This window comes from Euleptes europaea, chromosome 20 (genome assembly GCF_029931775.1).
Source record: "Euleptes europaea isolate rEulEur1 chromosome 20, rEulEur1.hap1, whole genome shotgun sequence".
Taxonomy (NCBI): Eukaryota; Metazoa; Chordata; class Lepidosauria; order Squamata; family Sphaerodactylidae; genus Euleptes; species Euleptes europaea.
The window spans coordinates 5,307,143-5,326,543 of NC_079331.1; the positions used below are offsets into that span (position 1 = coordinate 5,307,143).

The window sequence follows — 19,401 nt, forward strand, 5'->3', positions numbered from 1 at the left end:
ACTCCACTGCTCTTAACCACTACACCATGCTGGGCGAGTTTATGGGAAGCTTTAATGCAGGTTACCTGGTAGACAGCTATCACCGCCATGGCTAGTGAGAGAACCAGCTTCAGAGGGATCCGGAAGCCTACAATCCCAAAACCACAGTCACAGATCAGTAAGTGGAGAGAAGTGTGGGGACCTCTGTCACCAACAACCCCCCACCCCAGTACTTCAAGAGTACATTAAAAGATCTTTCCATACAGTACCTTCCTGTGGTGTGTATATGTAAGAATGCAAATATGATTGGAGTCTTGAAAACACACCAGGCTTGCCTTTGCCTGCACTGGCAGAGGAAGAAAAGTTTGGATCAGGTAGGAGTTCTAGAGAGACATCATTGGGCTAGTGCAGTAAAGAATATATCCACAATATTCAAACCCCCCCCCCCATGCCCTTGCAGTTTGCTATTAAAGAAGCGATTGTGAGAAATGATTGCCCAGTTGGCTGGGTTAGCTACTTGGAGTGGATTCCAAGTAGTAAGTCTCACCTCTAAAACCTCAAACTGACTGCCGCCCCATTTCTTATATGACTTTTTAACCTTTGGAGATAGCAACAGTGGCAGATGCGTGTTGGTGTTGAGAAAGTCTAATTGTGTAAGGACACAGCGCGGCCATGCCGATGGGCAGATCAGAATGCATTTTGGGCGCATCTAAACAATCAGCTCTCTCTGTTCGCGACCTGTGAACTGAACCAGCTGACCGTGTGTAACCTCATTTCCTACCTGGCTTTGCCATTCCAGCTTGAAGCAGAAGAAATATTATCATGGGGTCCCAATTCAGCCGCCTTACAAGAGGTGTGAAGGACAGAAATCTCCCAATTTGAGCTGCTGCCCCTCCTCTACTTTTTCCAACGTAGCTCCCACCTGACCTAGCATTCACTGAATGCTACCTCTTGCTAGCTCAATCCTATGGCATGCACAGAGTTTTGCTGACATGTGTCCCATTTAAATGGAAACAAAAAGGGATGTTATCCTTACTTTCCCTCTGGTGGTCTTTTAGCCAGAATATTCTTCAGGTATTCTTTGTAAAATCCGTTTCCAAGTACCTTAAAAACAAACAACCAGAAATTCATACTTAATAGCCAACTAGAGTACTGCATTTTAAGATGCCGCCTCTCAAGATTAGGATCTACATTCGTAACATGGACATTTCACAAATCAAGAAAGTAATCTTAAAAGTGTACAGTTAAAAACATGGATGCAACACGTGAATATTTAGAAATGTCTGTAGCATGAAGATTTTGCCCATACATGTCAGAGCCAAGACTGGTGGTATCTTTTGCCCTGTTCAGACACAGGAAATAGTGTGGTTGGAGTACTGGACTAGGACCTCAACCTGAGACCCTGGCTCAGCAGAAAAGCATCTGCTTGACATGCAGAAGGTCCCAGGTTCAATCCCCGGCATCTCCAGTTAAAAGGGTCAAATAGCAGGTGATGTGAAAGACTTCTGCCCAAGACCCTGGAGAACCGCTGCCAGTCTGAGTAGACAATACTGACCATGATGGACCAAGGGTCTGATTCAGTATACAGCAGCTTCATATGTACATACATGTAATAGGGACCGACTATTGGATGGGAGACCTCCAATGAATACCAGGGTCCCTACGCAGAGGCAGGCAATGGGAAACCACCTCCGAATGTCTCTTGCCTTGAAAACCCTACCCGGGTCACCATAAATCAGATGCGACTTGATGGGAAAACCCTCTACCAAAACTCTGAGGCCATTTATGCAGACCTGTTTCCCTCGTGGTCACCCTGCTGACTGCTCCAGTCCTTCGACTTGATTATACATGCCTTTTCCGACCATCAGAGGTCACCTACTTCTCCCTGTGCATTTCCTGTGTTTTGCCCATGTTTTCCGGATGCTGTTTTAGTGAGAATCCTGAAAACATGGGCAAAATGTGCAGAAATGCACCGGGAGAGCGAGGCGACCTCTGATGGTTGGGAAAGGCATGCATAATCAAAATGAAGCCCTGGAGAAGACAGAGGGGGTGACCATGGGGAAACAGCCCTGCATAAATGGCCTGATACATCTTGAGAGAGAGAGAAAGTCACTTGCCTTCATGGATCCTGGAAAAAGCAACACATGCAAACTACTTTAATTGCTGGATCATTTAAAGATCTAATTGATTGACAGCTTTTAGAACATAAGAAAAGGCCTGCTGGATCAGACCCAGGCCCATCAAGTCCAGCAGTCTGTTCACACAGTGGCCAACCAGGCGCCTCTAGGAAGCCCACAAGCAAGACGACTGCGGCAGCACCATCCTGCCTGTGTTCCCCAGCACCTAATATAATGGGCATGCTCCTCTGATCCTGGAGAGAATAGGTATGCATCATGACTAGTATCCATTTTAACTAGTAGCCATGAATACCCCTTTCCTCCATGAACATGTCCACTCCCCTCTTAAAGACTATAGCAGCACTAAAAGCAGCTGGGTCGTTTGTCATCAGTCTAAGCCCAGCTTATTTTTTTCCAGCTAGGATGAAGTGCAGGGTGCTAGCAGGGAAAGAACATTTTAAGACCCTCTTGCCCATTTTACAGCTCTAGAGATAATGCAACATACTCATCTGAGATAAAAATTAATAGCAGCTGGCACTTGGGAAATCAGGATTTAGAACAACCATAAAGAATGCAATGGGGGGTATACTGTTGGGGAAATAGAGGACAGAACAGCTGAAATATATGGCCCTCAGGGAACATAACTCACGGAAACGGCTCTTAAAATAAAAAAGAAGTTAACCACCAGTTCTGTTGGAAGATTCCACTGTCTGGCTTAGACAGTTCTAGCGCAGCAGAGATGTACTGGTGGACTTTACTCTTAAATCATACCAGTTTGACTCATTTTGATCAACAGTCAAACACTAACAGGAAATCTTTTCAAAAGGGCAACTGTCTGCTAGTATGGAAATGTGTAGCATTCCAGGGGATCTCCAGGCCCCACCTGAAGGTTGGCAAAGGCCGCCGAGTAAATCTCCCAACCTCATTGGAGTCTCCTGCTCTTCAGTCGATCAGATTAATAAAAAGTCGCCCTCTTCTTTGCAACCAGCCTCCAATACAAAGCAGCACGCCAAAACACACATCAGATTTATGAGACATTCGCCCAAGGACCGAGCAATATTAGTTGCTGTAAAAGAACTGCATGCTGCCTTTTTGCCCAACGGGCCTTCAAAGCATCTCACAATGAAATAATGGACACCGCCAATGAGCCGGCAACTGCAGATCAGAAGAGCAGCAAGCGACGAAAGCAAGACTTGATACTTCCGTGGAAGAAAACCTTAAACAAAGGAACACAGGAAGCTGCCTTATACTGAGTCAGACCCTTGGTCCATGAAAGTCAATATTGACCCCTCAGAGTAACAGTGGATCTCCAAAGTTTCAAAGAATCATAGAATCAGAGTTGGAAGGGACCACCGGGATCATCTAGTCCAACCCCCTGCACAATGCAGGAAATTCCAAACTACCCAGCCGTACCCCCAGTGACCCCTACTCCATGCCCAGAAGATGGCCAAGATGCCCTCCCTCTCATGATCTGCCTAAGTTCATAAAATCAGCATTGCTGACAGATGGCCATCTAGCCTCTTCTTTAAAACCTCCAAGTAAGGAAAGCTCACCACCTCCCAAGGAAGCCTGTTCCACTGAATCATAGAGTTGGAAGAGACCACCCGGGTCATCTAGTCCAACCCCCTGCACAAGGAAGGAAATTCACAACTGCCTCCCCCCCACACACATCCAGTGACCCCTACTCCATGCCCAGAAGATGGCCAAGGTGCCCTCCTTCTCATGATCTGCCTAGGGTCATAGAATCAGCATTGCTGACAGATGGCCATCTAGCGTCTGCTTCAAAACCTCCAGGGAAGGAGAGCTCACCACCTCCCGAGGAAGCCCGTTCCACTGAGGAACTGCTCTGTTAGAAAATTCTTCCTAATGTCTAGACGGAAACTCTTTTGATTTAATTTCAACCCATTGGTTCTGGTCCGGCCTTCTGGGGCAACAGAAATCAACTCGACACCCTCCTCTACATGGCAGCCCTTCAAGTACTTGATGGTTATCATATCACCTCTCAGTCTTCTCTTCAGGCTAAACACACCCAGCTCCTTCAACCTTTCCTCAGGCAGATGTTTTTTCCACATCACCTACTGTCTGATCTTTTTAAGTGGAGATGCTGGGGATCGAACCTGGAACCTCCTGCATACAAAGCAGAGGCTCTTTTACTGAGCTAGGGTCTCAGGCTGAGGTTTTTCATACCACCTACTACCTGGTCCTTTCATCTGGAGGTGCCGGGGATTGAAGCTGGAACTTTCTGCATGCAAAGCAGAGGCTCTTCCACTGAGCCAGGCAGAAGTCTTTCCCATCACCTACTTGCCTGGTCCTTTAACTGGAGATGCCGGGGATTGAACCAGGGACCTTCTGCATTCCAAGCAGAGGCTCTTTTACTGAGCTAGGGTCTCAGGCTGAGGTTTTTCATACCACCTACTACCTGGTCCTTTCATCTGGAGGTGCCGGGGATTGAAGCTGGAACCTTCTGCATGCAAAGCAGAGGCTCTTCCACTGAGCCACAGCCCTTCCCCATGGAAACTAACCAACAGGTATGCCAATCCAAAGAAATGCATATGCAGAAATTTTAAAAAATCACCCCTAATATACCACCAGAGTGGTGTAGTGGTTAAGAGTGGTGGTTTGGAGTGGTGGACTCTGATCTGGGGAACCGGGTTTGATTCCCCACTCCTCCACATGAACGGTGGACGCTAATCTGGTGAGCTGGACTTGTTTCCCCACTCCTACACACAAACCCAGCTGGGTGACCTTGAGCTAGTCACAGCTCTCTTAGAGCTCTCTCAGCCCCACCTACCTCACAGGGTGTCTGTTGTGGGGAAGGGAAGGTGATTGTAAGCCAGTTTGAGTCTCCCTTAAGCGGTAAAGAAAGTCGGCATATAAAAACCAACTCTTCTTCTTCTTCTTATGCCATTCTTAACTATTTTCTGTATCCGGGAAAGACAGGGCGATTGCTTATGCCAGACAAAGTGATCCAATTAGGTAGCGCTACACCTCCCAACAATTTCTCGCACATTCTCGATGTGCTCCGGAGTGTCTGATTCATGCCGCTCATTTAAAATGTCTCGTATAATTTCCATCTGCCTCGCCAGTCATGATAACAGTTGTAGAAGTGCTAATTACATGGCTGCACATGCCTTTCTGCACCTGGCGTGCGAGGAGAGGGCTCCCGCGGGCTCCTCGCGGAGGGTCGCAGAACCCAGGCGGGAGATCGGCGCGAACATCTGAAGCAGGCCAGAAAGAACATTCTGTTCTAACTCCACATTCTAGACTTGTACGAAACAAGAGGATTTGGCTAAACCCTGCAAAATACCGTTTTGCAGATCTCTGCATTTAAAGACCCAAGCGTCGGCATTTCCTATTCTTGGCGAAAAGAGGGTTCTTTCTAAAATAGCAAGGCTACGGGGTGCCAGCCGACAGGATTAGGAGTTGGTTGCTGGAAAAAAAGCTCCCCACAAGCCAGCACACAGAAGCATCAGTTCTGTTCTGAATGGGAAACATTAATGCCCAAATCTTCTTGGGGTAAGGAGTTTATAGGGTGCAAAGAGTATATGATTCCCCCTCCCACGTTTACTGCCAAAAAATGAGATTTAAAAAAATAATAAAAGGGCCTAAAGTTCCTCTCCCATAGCACGTAAAAGCTGTGGGGTCGAAAATCTAGCCTGGGTTGACTTCTAGGCCATTTAGGCAGGGTCGATTCTGCTCCTTGCTCAAGGCTGATTTTTTAAATCAGACCTTTAAAATGACTATTCACGGTCCCGATGCAAGAGGAGAAAGTCAAACAAATTCCACACACACCGCACTCGCCTGCTCCTTCGTTTGAATAGCCATTAGCAATAGTCGTTTCCTTAGCTAAGCTGTGGCCGTGATTATTCATGCTTCCTTCAGTGAATGCTTCGATGCGGAGGCAGAGCAAATACAAAAGGTCGCGTTAAAGGGGCTCTTAAGAAATGCGAAGCAGGTATGCGCATGACAGTTCAGCATGAAGAAATAAAAAACATATGCGGGGCACTTCAGCCTGGAATGCGCTGCTAATTACCAAGCATAAATGACCCTAGACAACAGTATGGGTTGCCAGGTCTCCTCTGGCCACAGGCAGGGGATGGTTGCTAGGTCCAAGTTGGAAAACGTCTGGAGATTTGGGGATGGAGCCTAGGGAGGACAGAGACCTTAGTGGGATACAATGCCATAGAGTCCACCCTCCAAAGCATCCATTTTCTCCAGGGGAAGTGATCTCTGTAGTCTGGAGATGAGCTGTAATTCCAGGGGATCCCCTGGTCCCACCTGGAGGCCGGCATCCCTAATGCCAAGGAGCACATACTGCCATGCACTATCCACCCTGTGCATGCATGGTCACAGCTTGATTTCAGCATGACCTGGCCCTTTCCCATCTGCCATATTGTACAGATTATACGCAAAGTGCTCTGAAGGCTGGAAAAAGACATATCAATGAATACCACCGCCATCCTTAATAACAATAAAATTAAAGAGAGCATTCTAAACCCTTTCCAAGTCCTAGGCACCTAAAATACAATAAAAGGTAAAGGTCCCCTGTGCAAGCACCGGGTCATTCCTGATCCATGGGGTGAAGTCACATCCCGACGTTTACTAGGCAGACTTTGTTTTTACGGAGTGGTTTGCCAGTGCCTTCCCCAGTCATTTTCCCTTTACTCCCAGCAAGCCGGGTCCTCATTTGACCGACCTCGGAAGGATGGGAGCCGGCTACCTGAAACCGACTTCTGTAGGGATCGAACTCAGGTCGTGAGCAGAGCTTGGACTGCAGTCCTGCAGCTTACCACTCTGCGCCACGGGGCTCCTACCTAAAATACAGACATGCTGATAATTCATTTCACATTATCCCAAGGAAGATTGCTGGATATGCTTGGGTACAAAATCATGCACAACTACAATAATTTGTAGGCCACATTCTTAACTAGGTAAGTTTTTATTGTGTCGATTGGGAAAACCCAGATTATCTCCTATGGGAAAATGGATGAGGCACCCTCTCCTGGTTTGGCACACTAGTATCACAACACAATACCTCCTCAGCCATCTTCTCCTTCCGTCTGAAGTTCTTGACAAGCTGTGCAGGATACCAGAGACTCAGAACCACAAGGCACAAAATGATAGGAACAGAAGAGAGCAGGGAATAGTACCGATAAATCTGAGAAGAAGAAGAAAAAAAGAAGGGGGATATTCTGGTAAGTGATAGGGGACAAAGATATCTGATGTCAATTGTTTATAGAACATCGCAAGGCTAGTACAGTGGGTATCCGAAGGGTATGTTAATGGACGAATGCCCTGGAGTAATGATGACAATCTGACATCTATGCATGTCAGTACAACATGCATTTCAAAGAGTGTCCACGCATTTCAAAGAGACCCCAACAGTCAATGCATTCCCAGACTACATTCCAATATACTGATTATACTAACTCATGTGTCATTAGTAAAAGGTAAAGGTCCCCTGTGCAAGCACTGGGTCCTTCCTGACCCATGGGGTGATGTCACATCCCAACATTTTCTAGGCAGACTTTGTTTGCGGGGTGGTTTGTTGGTGCCTTCCTCAGTCATCTTCCCTTTACCCCCAACAAGCTGGGTACTCATTTGACCGACCTCGGAAGGATGAAAGGCTGAGTCAACCTTGAGCCGGCTACCTGAAACCGACTTCCGTCAGGATCGAACTCAGGTCGTGGGCAGAGCTTGAACTGCAGTACTGCAGCTTACCTCGGGGTTCCTTGTGTCATTAGTACATTTTACTATTATATTAAGCAACTGCTGTATGTCACGCGTGTGACATAATGGTGTACTACTATGCATCACCCAAAAAGGTATATAAGACGACATTTTGCTTGTATTTGATGCTCTCCGCATTGGCCAGCTTTGTCTTGCTAGCAGTAGCCTTTATTGTGCACAATAAACAAAAGATTTACTTTTTGCCTTTGCCTCTGCTTCATTTTGTACTTGGACGAAGCACCAAGGGCCGAACCTTAGTGCAACCTTCAGGTGGCGCTAACCTAAGGATGAACCATTCACACAGTCTTTGCAGACTTAGCCTGAAGAGTGTCCTGATACGATAACCATCTTCAAGTACTTGAAGGGCTGTCATATAGAAGAGGGTGCTGAGTTGTTTTCTGTTGCCCCAGAAGGTCGAACCAGAACCAACAGGTTGAAATTAAATCAAAAGAGTCCGTCTAGACATTAGGAAGAACTTTCTAACAGTTAGAGTGGTTCCTCTGTGGAACAGGCTTCCTCGGGTGGTGGTGAGCTCTCCTTCCCTGGAGGTTTTTAAGCAGAGGTTAGATGGCCATCTGTCAGCAATGCTGATTCTATGAACGTAGGCAGATCATGAGAGGGAGGGCACCTTGGCTATCTTCTGGGCATGGAGTAGGGGTCACTGGGGTGTGCGTGTGGTGGGGAAGGTAGTTGTGAATTTCCTGCATTGTGCAGGGGGTTGGACTAGATGACCCTGGTGGTCCCTTCCAACTCTATCATTCAGTGGAACAGGTTCCTCGGGAGGTGGTGAGCTTTCCTCCCCTGAAGGTTTCTAAGCAGAGGTTAGATGGCCATCTGTCAGCAAGGCTGATTCTATGAACGTAGGCAGATCATGAGAGGGAGGGCACCTTGGCCATCTTCTGGGCATGGAGTAGGGGTAACTGGGGTGTGCGTGTGGGGGGGGGAAGGTAGTTGTGAATTTCCTTCCTTGTGCAGGGGGTTGGACTAGATGACCCTGGTGGTCCCTTCCAACTCTATTATTCTATGATCTCTGCCCCAGAGACAGTGAGGAAGCTTCCAGCTCACTGCTTAGATGGATTTTGCAACACTTTTTTTTTTTACCTTGGGTGACTCAGGACATTCCACCTTCTGCCAGATATGGACCACACAATGGCACCAGGACAGCAAGCAGCCAAAGAAGTACCCAATTCTGTGTTGGACTGTAGCACATGCAATTAAAGGGTAGTAGAAGGCAGGGTAATAGAGCAAAGCCATGATCTTCCAGTACTCTAGAGGTGGAGGGAAAGCGAGGGGGCAAAGGGGGGGAAACGTTCTCAGTATAGACAAAGATTAAAACAGGCAATACAGCAATCCAGGCCATGCTAATACATGCAGGGTATGACTACTGGTGGGATTCCCACAATCAGCTCCGCAATCAACAGACACTAATTGTGCATTAATAACCCAGATTCATTTATTAATACAGCAAATGCCATTAAAAACATTCATATCAGTTACAGAATTAAAATTGGAGAGCATACGGTAACTAAAACTATAGGATATACAATTCATAAACAGTTCATATAATTTAAACAAACCTCGAATAAATAAAATACTCTCTATTTTAAGTTAAGTTTCCAAGCCCCAGCTTTGTCTGACGGATCCTATATATTGAGTCACAGAATTTAGCTACTTGCTTCACCCTCTGGTCTGATCCTTCCCATAGCAGACTCCCCAGTCTCCCTTCCTCGGAGCTAGCCTTTATTAGATTAAGGAGAGGGGAAATTAGCTTGTATCAGACTTCCTGAGCACATTAATAATTGTAATGTGTGTTAATAATTCTAAATTAGCTTTGCATTTTTGCATTTTCTATAATGAAAACAAACGATGTCATCGACACTTAACTTATGAAAAGATGGGCATCAACTTGCCTAGGGGACGTGATCTCTGCCTGCTCCTTGAAGGATTAGCCTTGTGTTTCCTCTTGCCATCCACATAACATAGGGCTGCCAACCTCCAGGAGGCAGCTGGAAATCTCCCACTATTCCAACTGATCTCCAGGCTACAGAGATCACTTCCCCTGGAGAAAACGGTTGTTTTGGAGGGTGGACTCCGTGACATTGTACCCCACTGAGGTCCCTGTCCTCCCCAGGCTCCATCCCCAAATCTCCAGGAATTTCCCAATCTGGGGGGGGGGGCTGTGGCTCAGTGGTAGAGCATCTGTTTGACATGCAGAAGGTCCCAGGTTCAATCCCTAGCATCTCCAGCTAAAATGGATCTGGTGGTAAGGTGATGGGAAAGACCTCTACCTGAGGCCTGAAGAGCCACCACCAGTCTGAGTAGACTATACTGACCTTGATGGACCAAAGGTCTGATTCAGTATAAGGCAGCTTCATGTGTTCATGTATTATATTGGAAGAGCTGTGGCTCAGTGGTAGAACATCTGCTTGGCATGCAGAAGGTCCCAGATTCATTCCCCGGCATCTCCAGTCAAAGGAACCAGGCAAGTAGGTGATGTGAAAGACCTTTCTCTGCCTGAGACCCTGGAGAGCCGCTGCTGGTCTGAGTAGACAAGCATGATGGACCAAGAGTCTGATTCAGTATAAGGCAGCTTCGTGGATCTGCCAACCCTACACCCCCCCCCCATCTCACATCTGTGGCTGGAGGGACCTGACAACCCTAAGGCAAAGTGAAATTCAGGTGCCAAGAGGTCCTTTTTAGGTTGCAGGAAAGTGGACTAATTTAAAACAAATTATCAAAAAGAAACAAGTTTAGAAGTGGAGCCCCTACAAGACTGTATGAACAAATATTCTGGGAAACGCAAGGCTCTCCTGGCACATGGTAGCATTTGCAAGCCATCTGTTTGAATTACCTCGACTGTGCGAAGAAGAGCTGGAGACGAAAGGCAGGGGGTTGGCATCCAGAACCAGCATGCATAAGGAGGAGAAGAGGATGCCAAACACGGCCACCGTCACTCCCTTGATTCCCTCCTCTTCCAAGAAATGCACTGGGCTGCAAGAAACAAAAATCAGCAGGATTAGGACAGAAAAGAAGCAGGGCGCATCCCTGAGAGATTTCTGCAAGTATGGTTATTACCTATTCTCTCTAGGATCAGAGGAGCATGTTTATTATATTAGGAGCTGTGGAACGCAGGCAGGATGGTGCTGCTGCAATGGAGGGCAAGACCCTTGGTCCACAGGGAAAGGGGCTGTGGCTCAGTTTGTAGAGCATCTGCTTGGCATGCAGAAGGTCCCAGGCTCCATCCCCAGCATCTCCAGTTAAAAGGGACTAGGCAAGTAGGTGATGGGAAAGACATCTCTGCCTTAGACCCTGGAGAGCCGTTGCCGGTCTGAGTAGACAATACTGACTTTGATGGACCGAGGGTCTGATTCAGTATAAGGCAGCTTCATTTGTTCATGTGAAGTGCTGTTCAGATTAGGGTTGCCAGGTCCCCCTGACTACTGGTAGGGATTATGGGGGTAGGGCTGCCAGATCGGGAAACTTTTGGAGATTTAGGGGTGGAGCCTGGGGAGGACAGGGACCTCAGTGGGGTACAATGCCATAGAGTCCATCCTTCAAAGAATCCATTTCCTCCAGGGATACTGATCTCTATAGTCTGGAGATGAGCTGTGATTTTCTTCAAGTACCTGAAGGGCTGCCATATGGAGGAGGGTGCCGAGTTGTTTTCTGTTGCCCCAGAAGGTCGGACCAGAACCAACGGGTTGAAATTAAATCAAAAGAGTTCCCGTCTAGACATTAGGAAGAATTTTCTAACAGTTAGAGCGGCTCCTCGGTGGAACAGACTTCCTTGGGAGGCGGTGGGCTCTCCTTCCCTGGAGGTTTTTAAGCAGAGGCTAGATGGCCATCTGTCAGCAATGCTGATTCTATGACCTTAGGCAGATCATGAGAGGGAGGGGCACCTTGGCCATCTTCTGGGCATAGAGTAGGGGTTACTGGGGCTGTGGGGGGGGAGGTAGTTGTGAATTTCCTTCCTTGTGCAGGGGGTTGGACTAGATGACCCTGGTGGTCCCTTCCTACTCTATGCTTCTTTGATTCCGGGGGATCCCCAGGTCCCGCCTGGAGGCTGGCATCCCTCGTTTTTGGTAGTGCTTACCCACTCAAGTCCGAGGGAACTAGAAACATGGCCATAAAGTGACAAATTTCAACCACCCCATGCCTAACACCCCACGCCCTCCCTAAACTGAACACAAGCCCCTAACCCCAAAACATACCTTAACAGACCGGGAGCTCCGTCCAAACAGTGTTTATAGAGGCGCTTCCTTTTTATCAGCAGAGATAGCACCAGCAATACCATCAGCTTCAGGGGGAAAAAAGAAAGAAAACAAACACCAGTCACGTTGAGCTTTGTTTGTACAGTTCCAGCCCATCTCGAAGACCAAAACGGCCCATCAACATACAGCAGGTGAAGGAACCTGGGGGCTACAGGTTTTATATCGCGACGTCCAAATCGAAGTAGCAAAAATGAAACACAAACACTGGAGATGAAAGGGAGAGAGATAATTCCACATTTTCGCAGCACAGATTCTTGGCTAGGCGGACAACGATTCCTTACGGTACAGCTGTTGGAACATTTCATCTTTTGGTTCTCAGTTTTTTCAGTGTTTAACACACAGTCCCAAAATTTGAAGTCGTGTAAAAGTTTGTGTAGGGTCCCCCCCCCCCACTTGGCTTAGCGTTTTCCACAACTGTCGGGAATACAGAAAACAAACAAACCTCCTTTTCCATAATTGTAAGATTTTGGCGGAAGAGCCCCTTGGCGCAGAGTGGTCAGCTGCAGTACTGCAGTCCAAGCTCTGCTCACGACCTGAGTTCGATCCCGACGGAAGTCGGGTTCAGGTCGCCGGCTCAAGGTGGACTCAGCCTCCCATCCTTCCAAGGTCGGTCAAATGAGGACCCAGCTTGCTGGGGGTAAAGGGAAGATGACTGGGGAAGGCACTGGCAAACCACCCCCTAAACAAAGTCTGCCTAGGAAACGTCGGGATGTGAGGTCACCCCATGGGTCAGGAGTGACCCGGTGCTTGAACAGGGGACCTTTACCTGTTTTTTAAAAAAAGATTTTGGCAGGAGTGAAAAGGCCCAGTTCAGATGCAAAAAAAAGAGGCCTGTTTTATCTCAAATTTTAAAACGCAGGTAAAACACGGGGAAATGCAGGGGGAGAGCGAGGAGTGAGGGGTGACGGCGAGTGAAAACAGCCATGCATAAAAGACCTAAGTCCACCCCTGCGTAAAATGCAATGACTCCATGCACTCAAAAGTAATCAATCAGCCCCTTATTGCATGCGTCAAAAGTCATCAATCAGCCCCTTATTGTTCTCTATCATTTGTCTGACTCGGGGGGGGGGGATACCTTGGAGAAAAGACCAGTTTCCCAAATACATGTTTGCAAAAACAGCATATAGAACTCACAACAGTTTCATTGTAGTCTACCAGGATTAGGAGAGGGAGGGAAGGGTGAAGGTAACTATGCCAATCCAATCCAATCCACATTTATTGGCATAAACCCAGAGACATAACATTAGCAGTACACAAAATTCTCCGTCCATTCAGTTTAAATACAGTTTAAACTTTGGTCCTGGTTTTAACAACTTCCATCAGAAATTCCCCCACCTTTAAAGTGACTTCAGGAATAGAATCGTTCAATAAAAAACCGGCATACAGAGGATTCTTGGCTAGATTTCATTTTATCAGTCAAGGGTAGAATTATTTTCTTACGGGGGGCCGTCGTGCAGATGACAATTTATGATGGGTAACTATGCATCAACCCCTAATACAAACTAAGAACCCCCCCCTCCATCAACTCGCAGTTCTACCTCCAATGTTACCTTACATCCTGGACCACACCAGCTACCTGCATTAGAACAAGGCACTTACGGATACTGGAGCCATGCAGACGTGGTAGAGATCAAAAGGGACGGTAGGAAGGCAGGCTGAGATAGCATCACGGTTCATGCTGCAGAGCGGAGGAATAGAAATAATTTAACATACATTAGCTTAAAAAAAAAGAAAGATAAGGGATGACTGAGGGCTGAGAAATGTAATAGAATAAGCGATGCCCAGCTAAGAGAACAAAAATGTGCATTGAGAATGGCTGCTAGCCTCAGGGGACCAAATACTTATCCTATCTCCCCGGTATTTGGGCCAACTGGGCAAAATCCGTGTCATGCGTGCAAAGCCATTTTCTGGTTCTTTTTTGGGATGATAGTCATTCGAGGGCAGTGTTTACATATATTATGCTAATAGGAAGCAATATATATTAAAATGAAGGGGAATCGGAAAAAGGAGAGTGCCCAAATTAACTTAGGGAGTGCCAGAAAGAGCCGGCTTTGCAAGCAAAGATTAAAAGCGCTTAAATAACCGTAACAAGGTTAGAGAAGGATTCAGGGATATGGAGAACCATGGAAATTCATTCGAAGAGGGGAAATATACTGTAACAGATAAGGGTTTTGTTAATGTGGGCCCAATAGACATCAGTAGGGATGAGAGGATTTAATTAAGCAAAATGTTTGAGAGCCACTGAGCGGTAGCGGTTGGAGTGTTGGGCTAGGATCTGGGGAACTCCAGGTTCAAATCCCTGCTCTGCCATGGAAGCTTGTTGGGTGACCTTCGGCCAGTCACACACTTTAAGCCTAAACTACCTCACAGGATTGTTCTGAGGATAAAATGGAGGAGAAGAGGACTCAGAATCATAGTTGGAAGGGACAACCAGGGTCATCTAGTCCAACCCCCTGCACAATGCAGGAAATTCACAACTACCTCCCCCCCACACCCCCAGTGACCCCTACTCCATGCCCAGAAGATGGCCGAGATGCCCTCCCTCTCATAATCTGCCTAAGGTCATAGAATAAGCATTGCTGTCAGATGACCATCTAGCCTCTGCTTGAAAACCCCCAGGGAAGGAGAGCTCACCACCTCCCGAGGAAGCCTGTTCCCCAATGAGGAACCACTGTGTTAGAAAATTCTTCCTAATGTCTAGACGGGAACTCTTTTGATTTAATTTCAACCCGTTGGTTCGGGTTCGACCTTCTGGGGCAACAGAAAACAACTTGGCACCATCCTCTATATGACAGCCTTTCAGGTACTTAAAGATGGTTCTCATATCCCCCCTCAGTCTTCTCCTCTTCAGGCTAAACATACCCAGCCCCTTCAACCTTTCCTTGGTCTCCTGGACCCGTTCCACCTTGTCTATATCTTTCTTAAATTGCGGTGCCCAAAACTGAACACAGTACTCTAGGTGAGGTCTAACCAGTTCGACATAAGCTGTTTTGGGTTCCCATTTTTTGGGTGTGCGTGTGTGAATCAAATGCCTCCCTCCCAAGTAAGCTCCAATAAGAACAAGCATTATGGAGGGACTTGCTGCAGGATAATTGTTTCACGTACACAGTCAGACTCTTTGTTGCTTACGTTCAGCAGCACCTCGGCCTTTGACCAGTCTTGCAAGAGCATAAAGTTAGAACCAGAGAATCAAGATTCAATCAAAGCCTTCCTGAGACTAATGTTTAAAAAGTTCTTTTTTGGACTAAGCTGTACCCATGCTGTTTTTCCCAAGGCTGAGATCAATCAGTTTTTGGAACCTCATTTCAGGTTTTCAAACCAGTTCGCCAAAGCTACTACGATTTTCCTTCGACGTAGGTTTTGATTCACTCATTGTCCAACCCACCACCACACATATATACATATACATATATTCATATATACATTCAATCCTTTCAGGTTAACTGAAAAGGTGGAATATAAACAGCGAATCCCCAGCAGCGTAATCTTATTTCCTCGTGAGCGGAAAGGAAGGGGCAGGTGGAGTTTTCTTTGCGACCTTCCAATGTTTCAGGCTTTGTATTCCAAAGATAATACATAGGTAAAGTAATACCGAACAGAGACAGCCAATATAAGCAGGCTTTGTGGGTTTTATAACACCCTACTTTGCTTTACTTGAAAAGGGGATTTTCTCCAGGTCAAAGCTTGTATTTTCGTTCGTCAGCCCAATAGAAAGCCATGCGTCATCCAACTGGTTTCTTTGATTCTCACCAGTGTCGATCCAGGAAGAAGGTGTTGGCTTGCTTTGATAACTCTATTATTTTGAAATATTTAAACAATGAAAGATTCCTGACTCTCAGAATGAAAGGTTTTCAAGCTGCATGCACACATGTGCCTTATAAAGAGTCAGTCCATGGGCATATCAGACACATCATGGTCTTTACGGGTAGACCACCAAGGAAGTTCGGGGTTGCTACGCAGAGGCAGGCAATGGCAAACCACCTCTGAACATCTCTTGCTTTGACTTGGATGCCCCAAGCTAGCCCGATCTCATCAGCTCTTGGAAGTTAAGCAGGGTCGGCCCTGGTTAGTACTTGGATGGGAGACCACCAAGGAAGTTCAGGGTTGCTACGCAGAGGTAGGCAATGGCAAACAATCTCTGTCTGCCCTGACCTGGATGGCCTAAGCTTGCCTGATATTATCAGATCTGGAAATAGAGTTGCCAGCTCTGGGTTGGGAAATTCCTGAAGATTTTGAGGGTGGAGACTGGGGAGGGTGGGGTTTGGGCGAGGAGGGACCTCAGCAAGGTATAATAGCACAGAGTCCACCCTCCAAAGCAGCCATTTTCTCCAGGTGGTGTAGTGGTTAAGAGCCAGCGTGGTGGTTAAGAGCGGTGGTTTGGAGCGTGGAGTCTAATCTGGAGAACTGGGTTTGATTCCTCACTCCTCCACATGAGCGGCGGAGGCTAATCTGGTGAACTGGGTTTGTTTCCCCACTCCTACACACAAAGCCAGCTGGGTGACCTTGGGCTAGTCACAGTTCTCTCAGCCTCACCTACCTTGTGGGGAGGGGAAAGGAAGGTGATTGTAAGCTGGTTTGAGTCTCCCTTGAGTGGTAGAGAAAGTCGGCATATAAAAAACAACTCTTCCTCTTTTTCAGGTGAATGGATTTCTGTTGGCTGGAGATCAGTTGTAATAGCGGGAGATCTCCAGCTACCTCTTGGAGATTGGCAGCACTATCTGAGAAGCTAAGTCGGGTCAGCCCTGATTAGTTCTTGGAGCAGGATGCGATTAAACCAATTCATTATGTTGAGGTACAAGAGGAGAAAGAAAAAGGATTGCGTTTGGGAAAGGCTAGACTTGGCATATTGGTTTTTGGAATGAAAGAACCCATGCCATTTCTTTAAAATGAAGAATACCAGAAACAAACCCCAGAAACAAGACAGCATCCCAGGCAAACATGAGGTCATGCCTCAGCAATGCAAAGCACCTTTCCACCTCAAATCACATATCCAAGGAAATATCCATCAAGGGCAGATCCAGACAATAGCGGCTGGGCGGGCACTTAAGAAACCACACCAGAAATGCTCTGGGGAAGACTGGTGCAGAGCGGTGCCTAGAAATGGGAGCCAAATCATCTCCCAGGGGCAAAAGCACAGGGGGAGATCATCTGCTTTGTGCATAGAAAGTCTCCGTTTTGGTCTCTGGCATCCTCACAGACAACAGAGTATACAGTCCTGGCCTAGAATCTCAGCCTTTTTTGCTCCTTTCCCTCCTTTCACCATTGTTCAGAATATAATTCCCCCCTTTCCCAAGATAGTCTAACTCAAAAAAACAAACTACAGTTTTACAGACTGTACAGAATCTACAGGGCAACACACTTTGCTGAATAGTGGTCCCAATTCCCCCCTCCCAGAACCCAAAAATCCCCCGGGGGGAATCCCCCCCCCCTTGTTGAGAACCCTTGGATAGTCTTACTGGGGGGGGGGGGTTGGGTTACCGCACTTGTATTCCCAGCGATGTATTAAGAGTTTGAAAACGTTATAAAAAATACTGTTCACACTTTGTTTGGCCCCTTTCGCTGTGAAGACGTCTTCCAACCATTTATAAGCCGTGGTATCCAAAACCCCTTTTAAAGGGATGTTTTTTTATAACGTTTTCAATACATCGCTGGGAATACAAAGTACGGTAACACACACCCTGCCCCGGTCTGGGTTTAAGTAGCCTCATACATTTAATTGATTCAGGAAATAGTTTTAAGCAAGCCAATGTTTTCTCTCGTCCCAGCCTAGTCCTGGATAGGGTTGTCAACTCCAGGTTGGGAAATTCCTGGAGTTTTGGGGGATAGAGTTTGGAGACGGCAGGGTTCGGGAGGGGAGGGACCTCAGCAGGGTATAATGCTACACAGTCCATCTTCCAAAACAGATTTGCCAGGGATCCTGGAGGTGTTTTTTTTTTTTTTTTTGGGCCATTTTCTGGGAATTGAGTAAGGAGTCACTGGGGGTGTGGGGAGGAGGTAGTTGTGAAACTCCTGCATTGTGCAGGGGGTTGGACTAGATAACCCTGGAGGTCCCTTCCGACTCTATGATTCTATGCTATTGTTCTATATTTTGAATACATTTTAGCATTTTTTAAAAACAGATTCAATCAAAAGCTGCCTCCAGAACAATGTTTGGAGAAGCAGTAAGCTACATAAACTTTCCCACTGAACGCGCCACCCTCGGGGAAAGAAACGCAATACTCACTCATCCAGTTCTCCCATTGGCTCATAGATGTACCAGTTGTCCTCATAAGAAAAGCTGCTGTTGACGTCCTGGTTATGGTTACTCGCCAGCGCTTCCGAAGACATATCCTTTTCTTCTTTCCAGAAGGAAAAGCAGAGAGAACTTTGTTTTGCTTTTGGAAATGTGCTATTCTTTAGATATAGATTTAGCCACAGAGAATCTCAGACGTGTCTATCCCGTTGTCAATTCACTTAGGATGCGGATATATATTTTTTTAAACTTGTTAGACTTTGCTGCAGGAGTCGGATGGCTGCATATACACCTCCTCTCTCATTCAGCGGCCTCTCTCTCCCCCCCTTGCCCTCGAGAACTCTGTTCAAAGTGACTTTGCACTGATTCAACAGCTGACGAGAACAAAGGAGAGGGGGGAACCAAGGCTGGTGGCGGAAATCTCGCCTGTGAACGAAGAGGGCAAGACTGGAGCAAGGAGATTAAAAAAAAGTTTTGCTGGTTTTTAAACCCCCTACGTTCTTTCCCCCACCCACTCTCTGTTCGCACAACACTTGAGAGATGGATAGCATCAAAGCTTCTGTTTGGGTTTCTTAAATGGATGGACCTTTTCACTTGGCTGGGCTTTTTGTGGGTATTTGGGTTTTTTTTTTACAATAAGATGCACATCAAAGAATACTTGGAGCGGTGGACTCTGATCTGGAGAACCGGGTTTGATTCCAAACTCCTCCACATAGGCAGCGGACTCTAATCTGGTGAACTGGGTTGGTCCCCACTCCTCCACATGAAGCCAGCTGAGTGACCTTGGGCAAGTCACAGCTCTCTTAGAGCTCTCTCAGCCGCGCCTACCTCACAGGGTGTCTGTTGTGGGGAGGGGAGGGGAAGGTGATTGTAAGCCGGTTTGATTCTCCCTTAAGCGGTAGAGAAAGTTGGCAAATAAAAACCAACTCTTCTTCTTCTTCCCAAGTTAGACCAATTTGGGAAGCAACTTTGCAGATCAGATGTCCTGCTCCCTTTTTAAAAGGCACTAAAGCACAACTAACTTGATACAAGCGCACATATAGAATCATAGAGTTGGAAGTGGTCATAGAGG

General features: G+C 46.8%; 1 protein-coding gene across 1 annotated transcript in view; it reads right to left on the reverse strand.

The window, feature by feature from the left end:
- Positions 1 to 18,424, reverse strand: part of STRA6 (signaling receptor and transporter of retinol STRA6) — a 30,266-nt gene extending 11,842 nt beyond the window's left edge. Inside the window, exons 1-9 of the mRNA XM_056865861.1 lie at positions 18,321 to 18,424; positions 13,697 to 13,775; positions 12,038 to 12,123; positions 10,678 to 10,817; positions 8,928 to 9,094; positions 7,132 to 7,254; positions 1,016 to 1,083; positions 249 to 325; positions 66 to 127 (exon numbers count right to left, since the gene is read on the reverse strand). Of these exons, the coding sequence (XP_056721839.1) occupies positions 66 to 127; positions 249 to 325; positions 1,016 to 1,083; positions 7,132 to 7,254; positions 8,928 to 9,094; positions 10,678 to 10,817; positions 12,038 to 12,123; positions 13,697 to 13,775; positions 18,321 to 18,424 (906 nt within the window). The remainder of the gene's footprint in view (positions 1 to 65; positions 128 to 248; positions 326 to 1,015; positions 1,084 to 7,131; positions 7,255 to 8,927; positions 9,095 to 10,677; positions 10,818 to 12,037; positions 12,124 to 13,696; positions 13,776 to 18,320) is intronic.
- Positions 18,425 to 19,401: the final 977 nt, after the last annotated feature.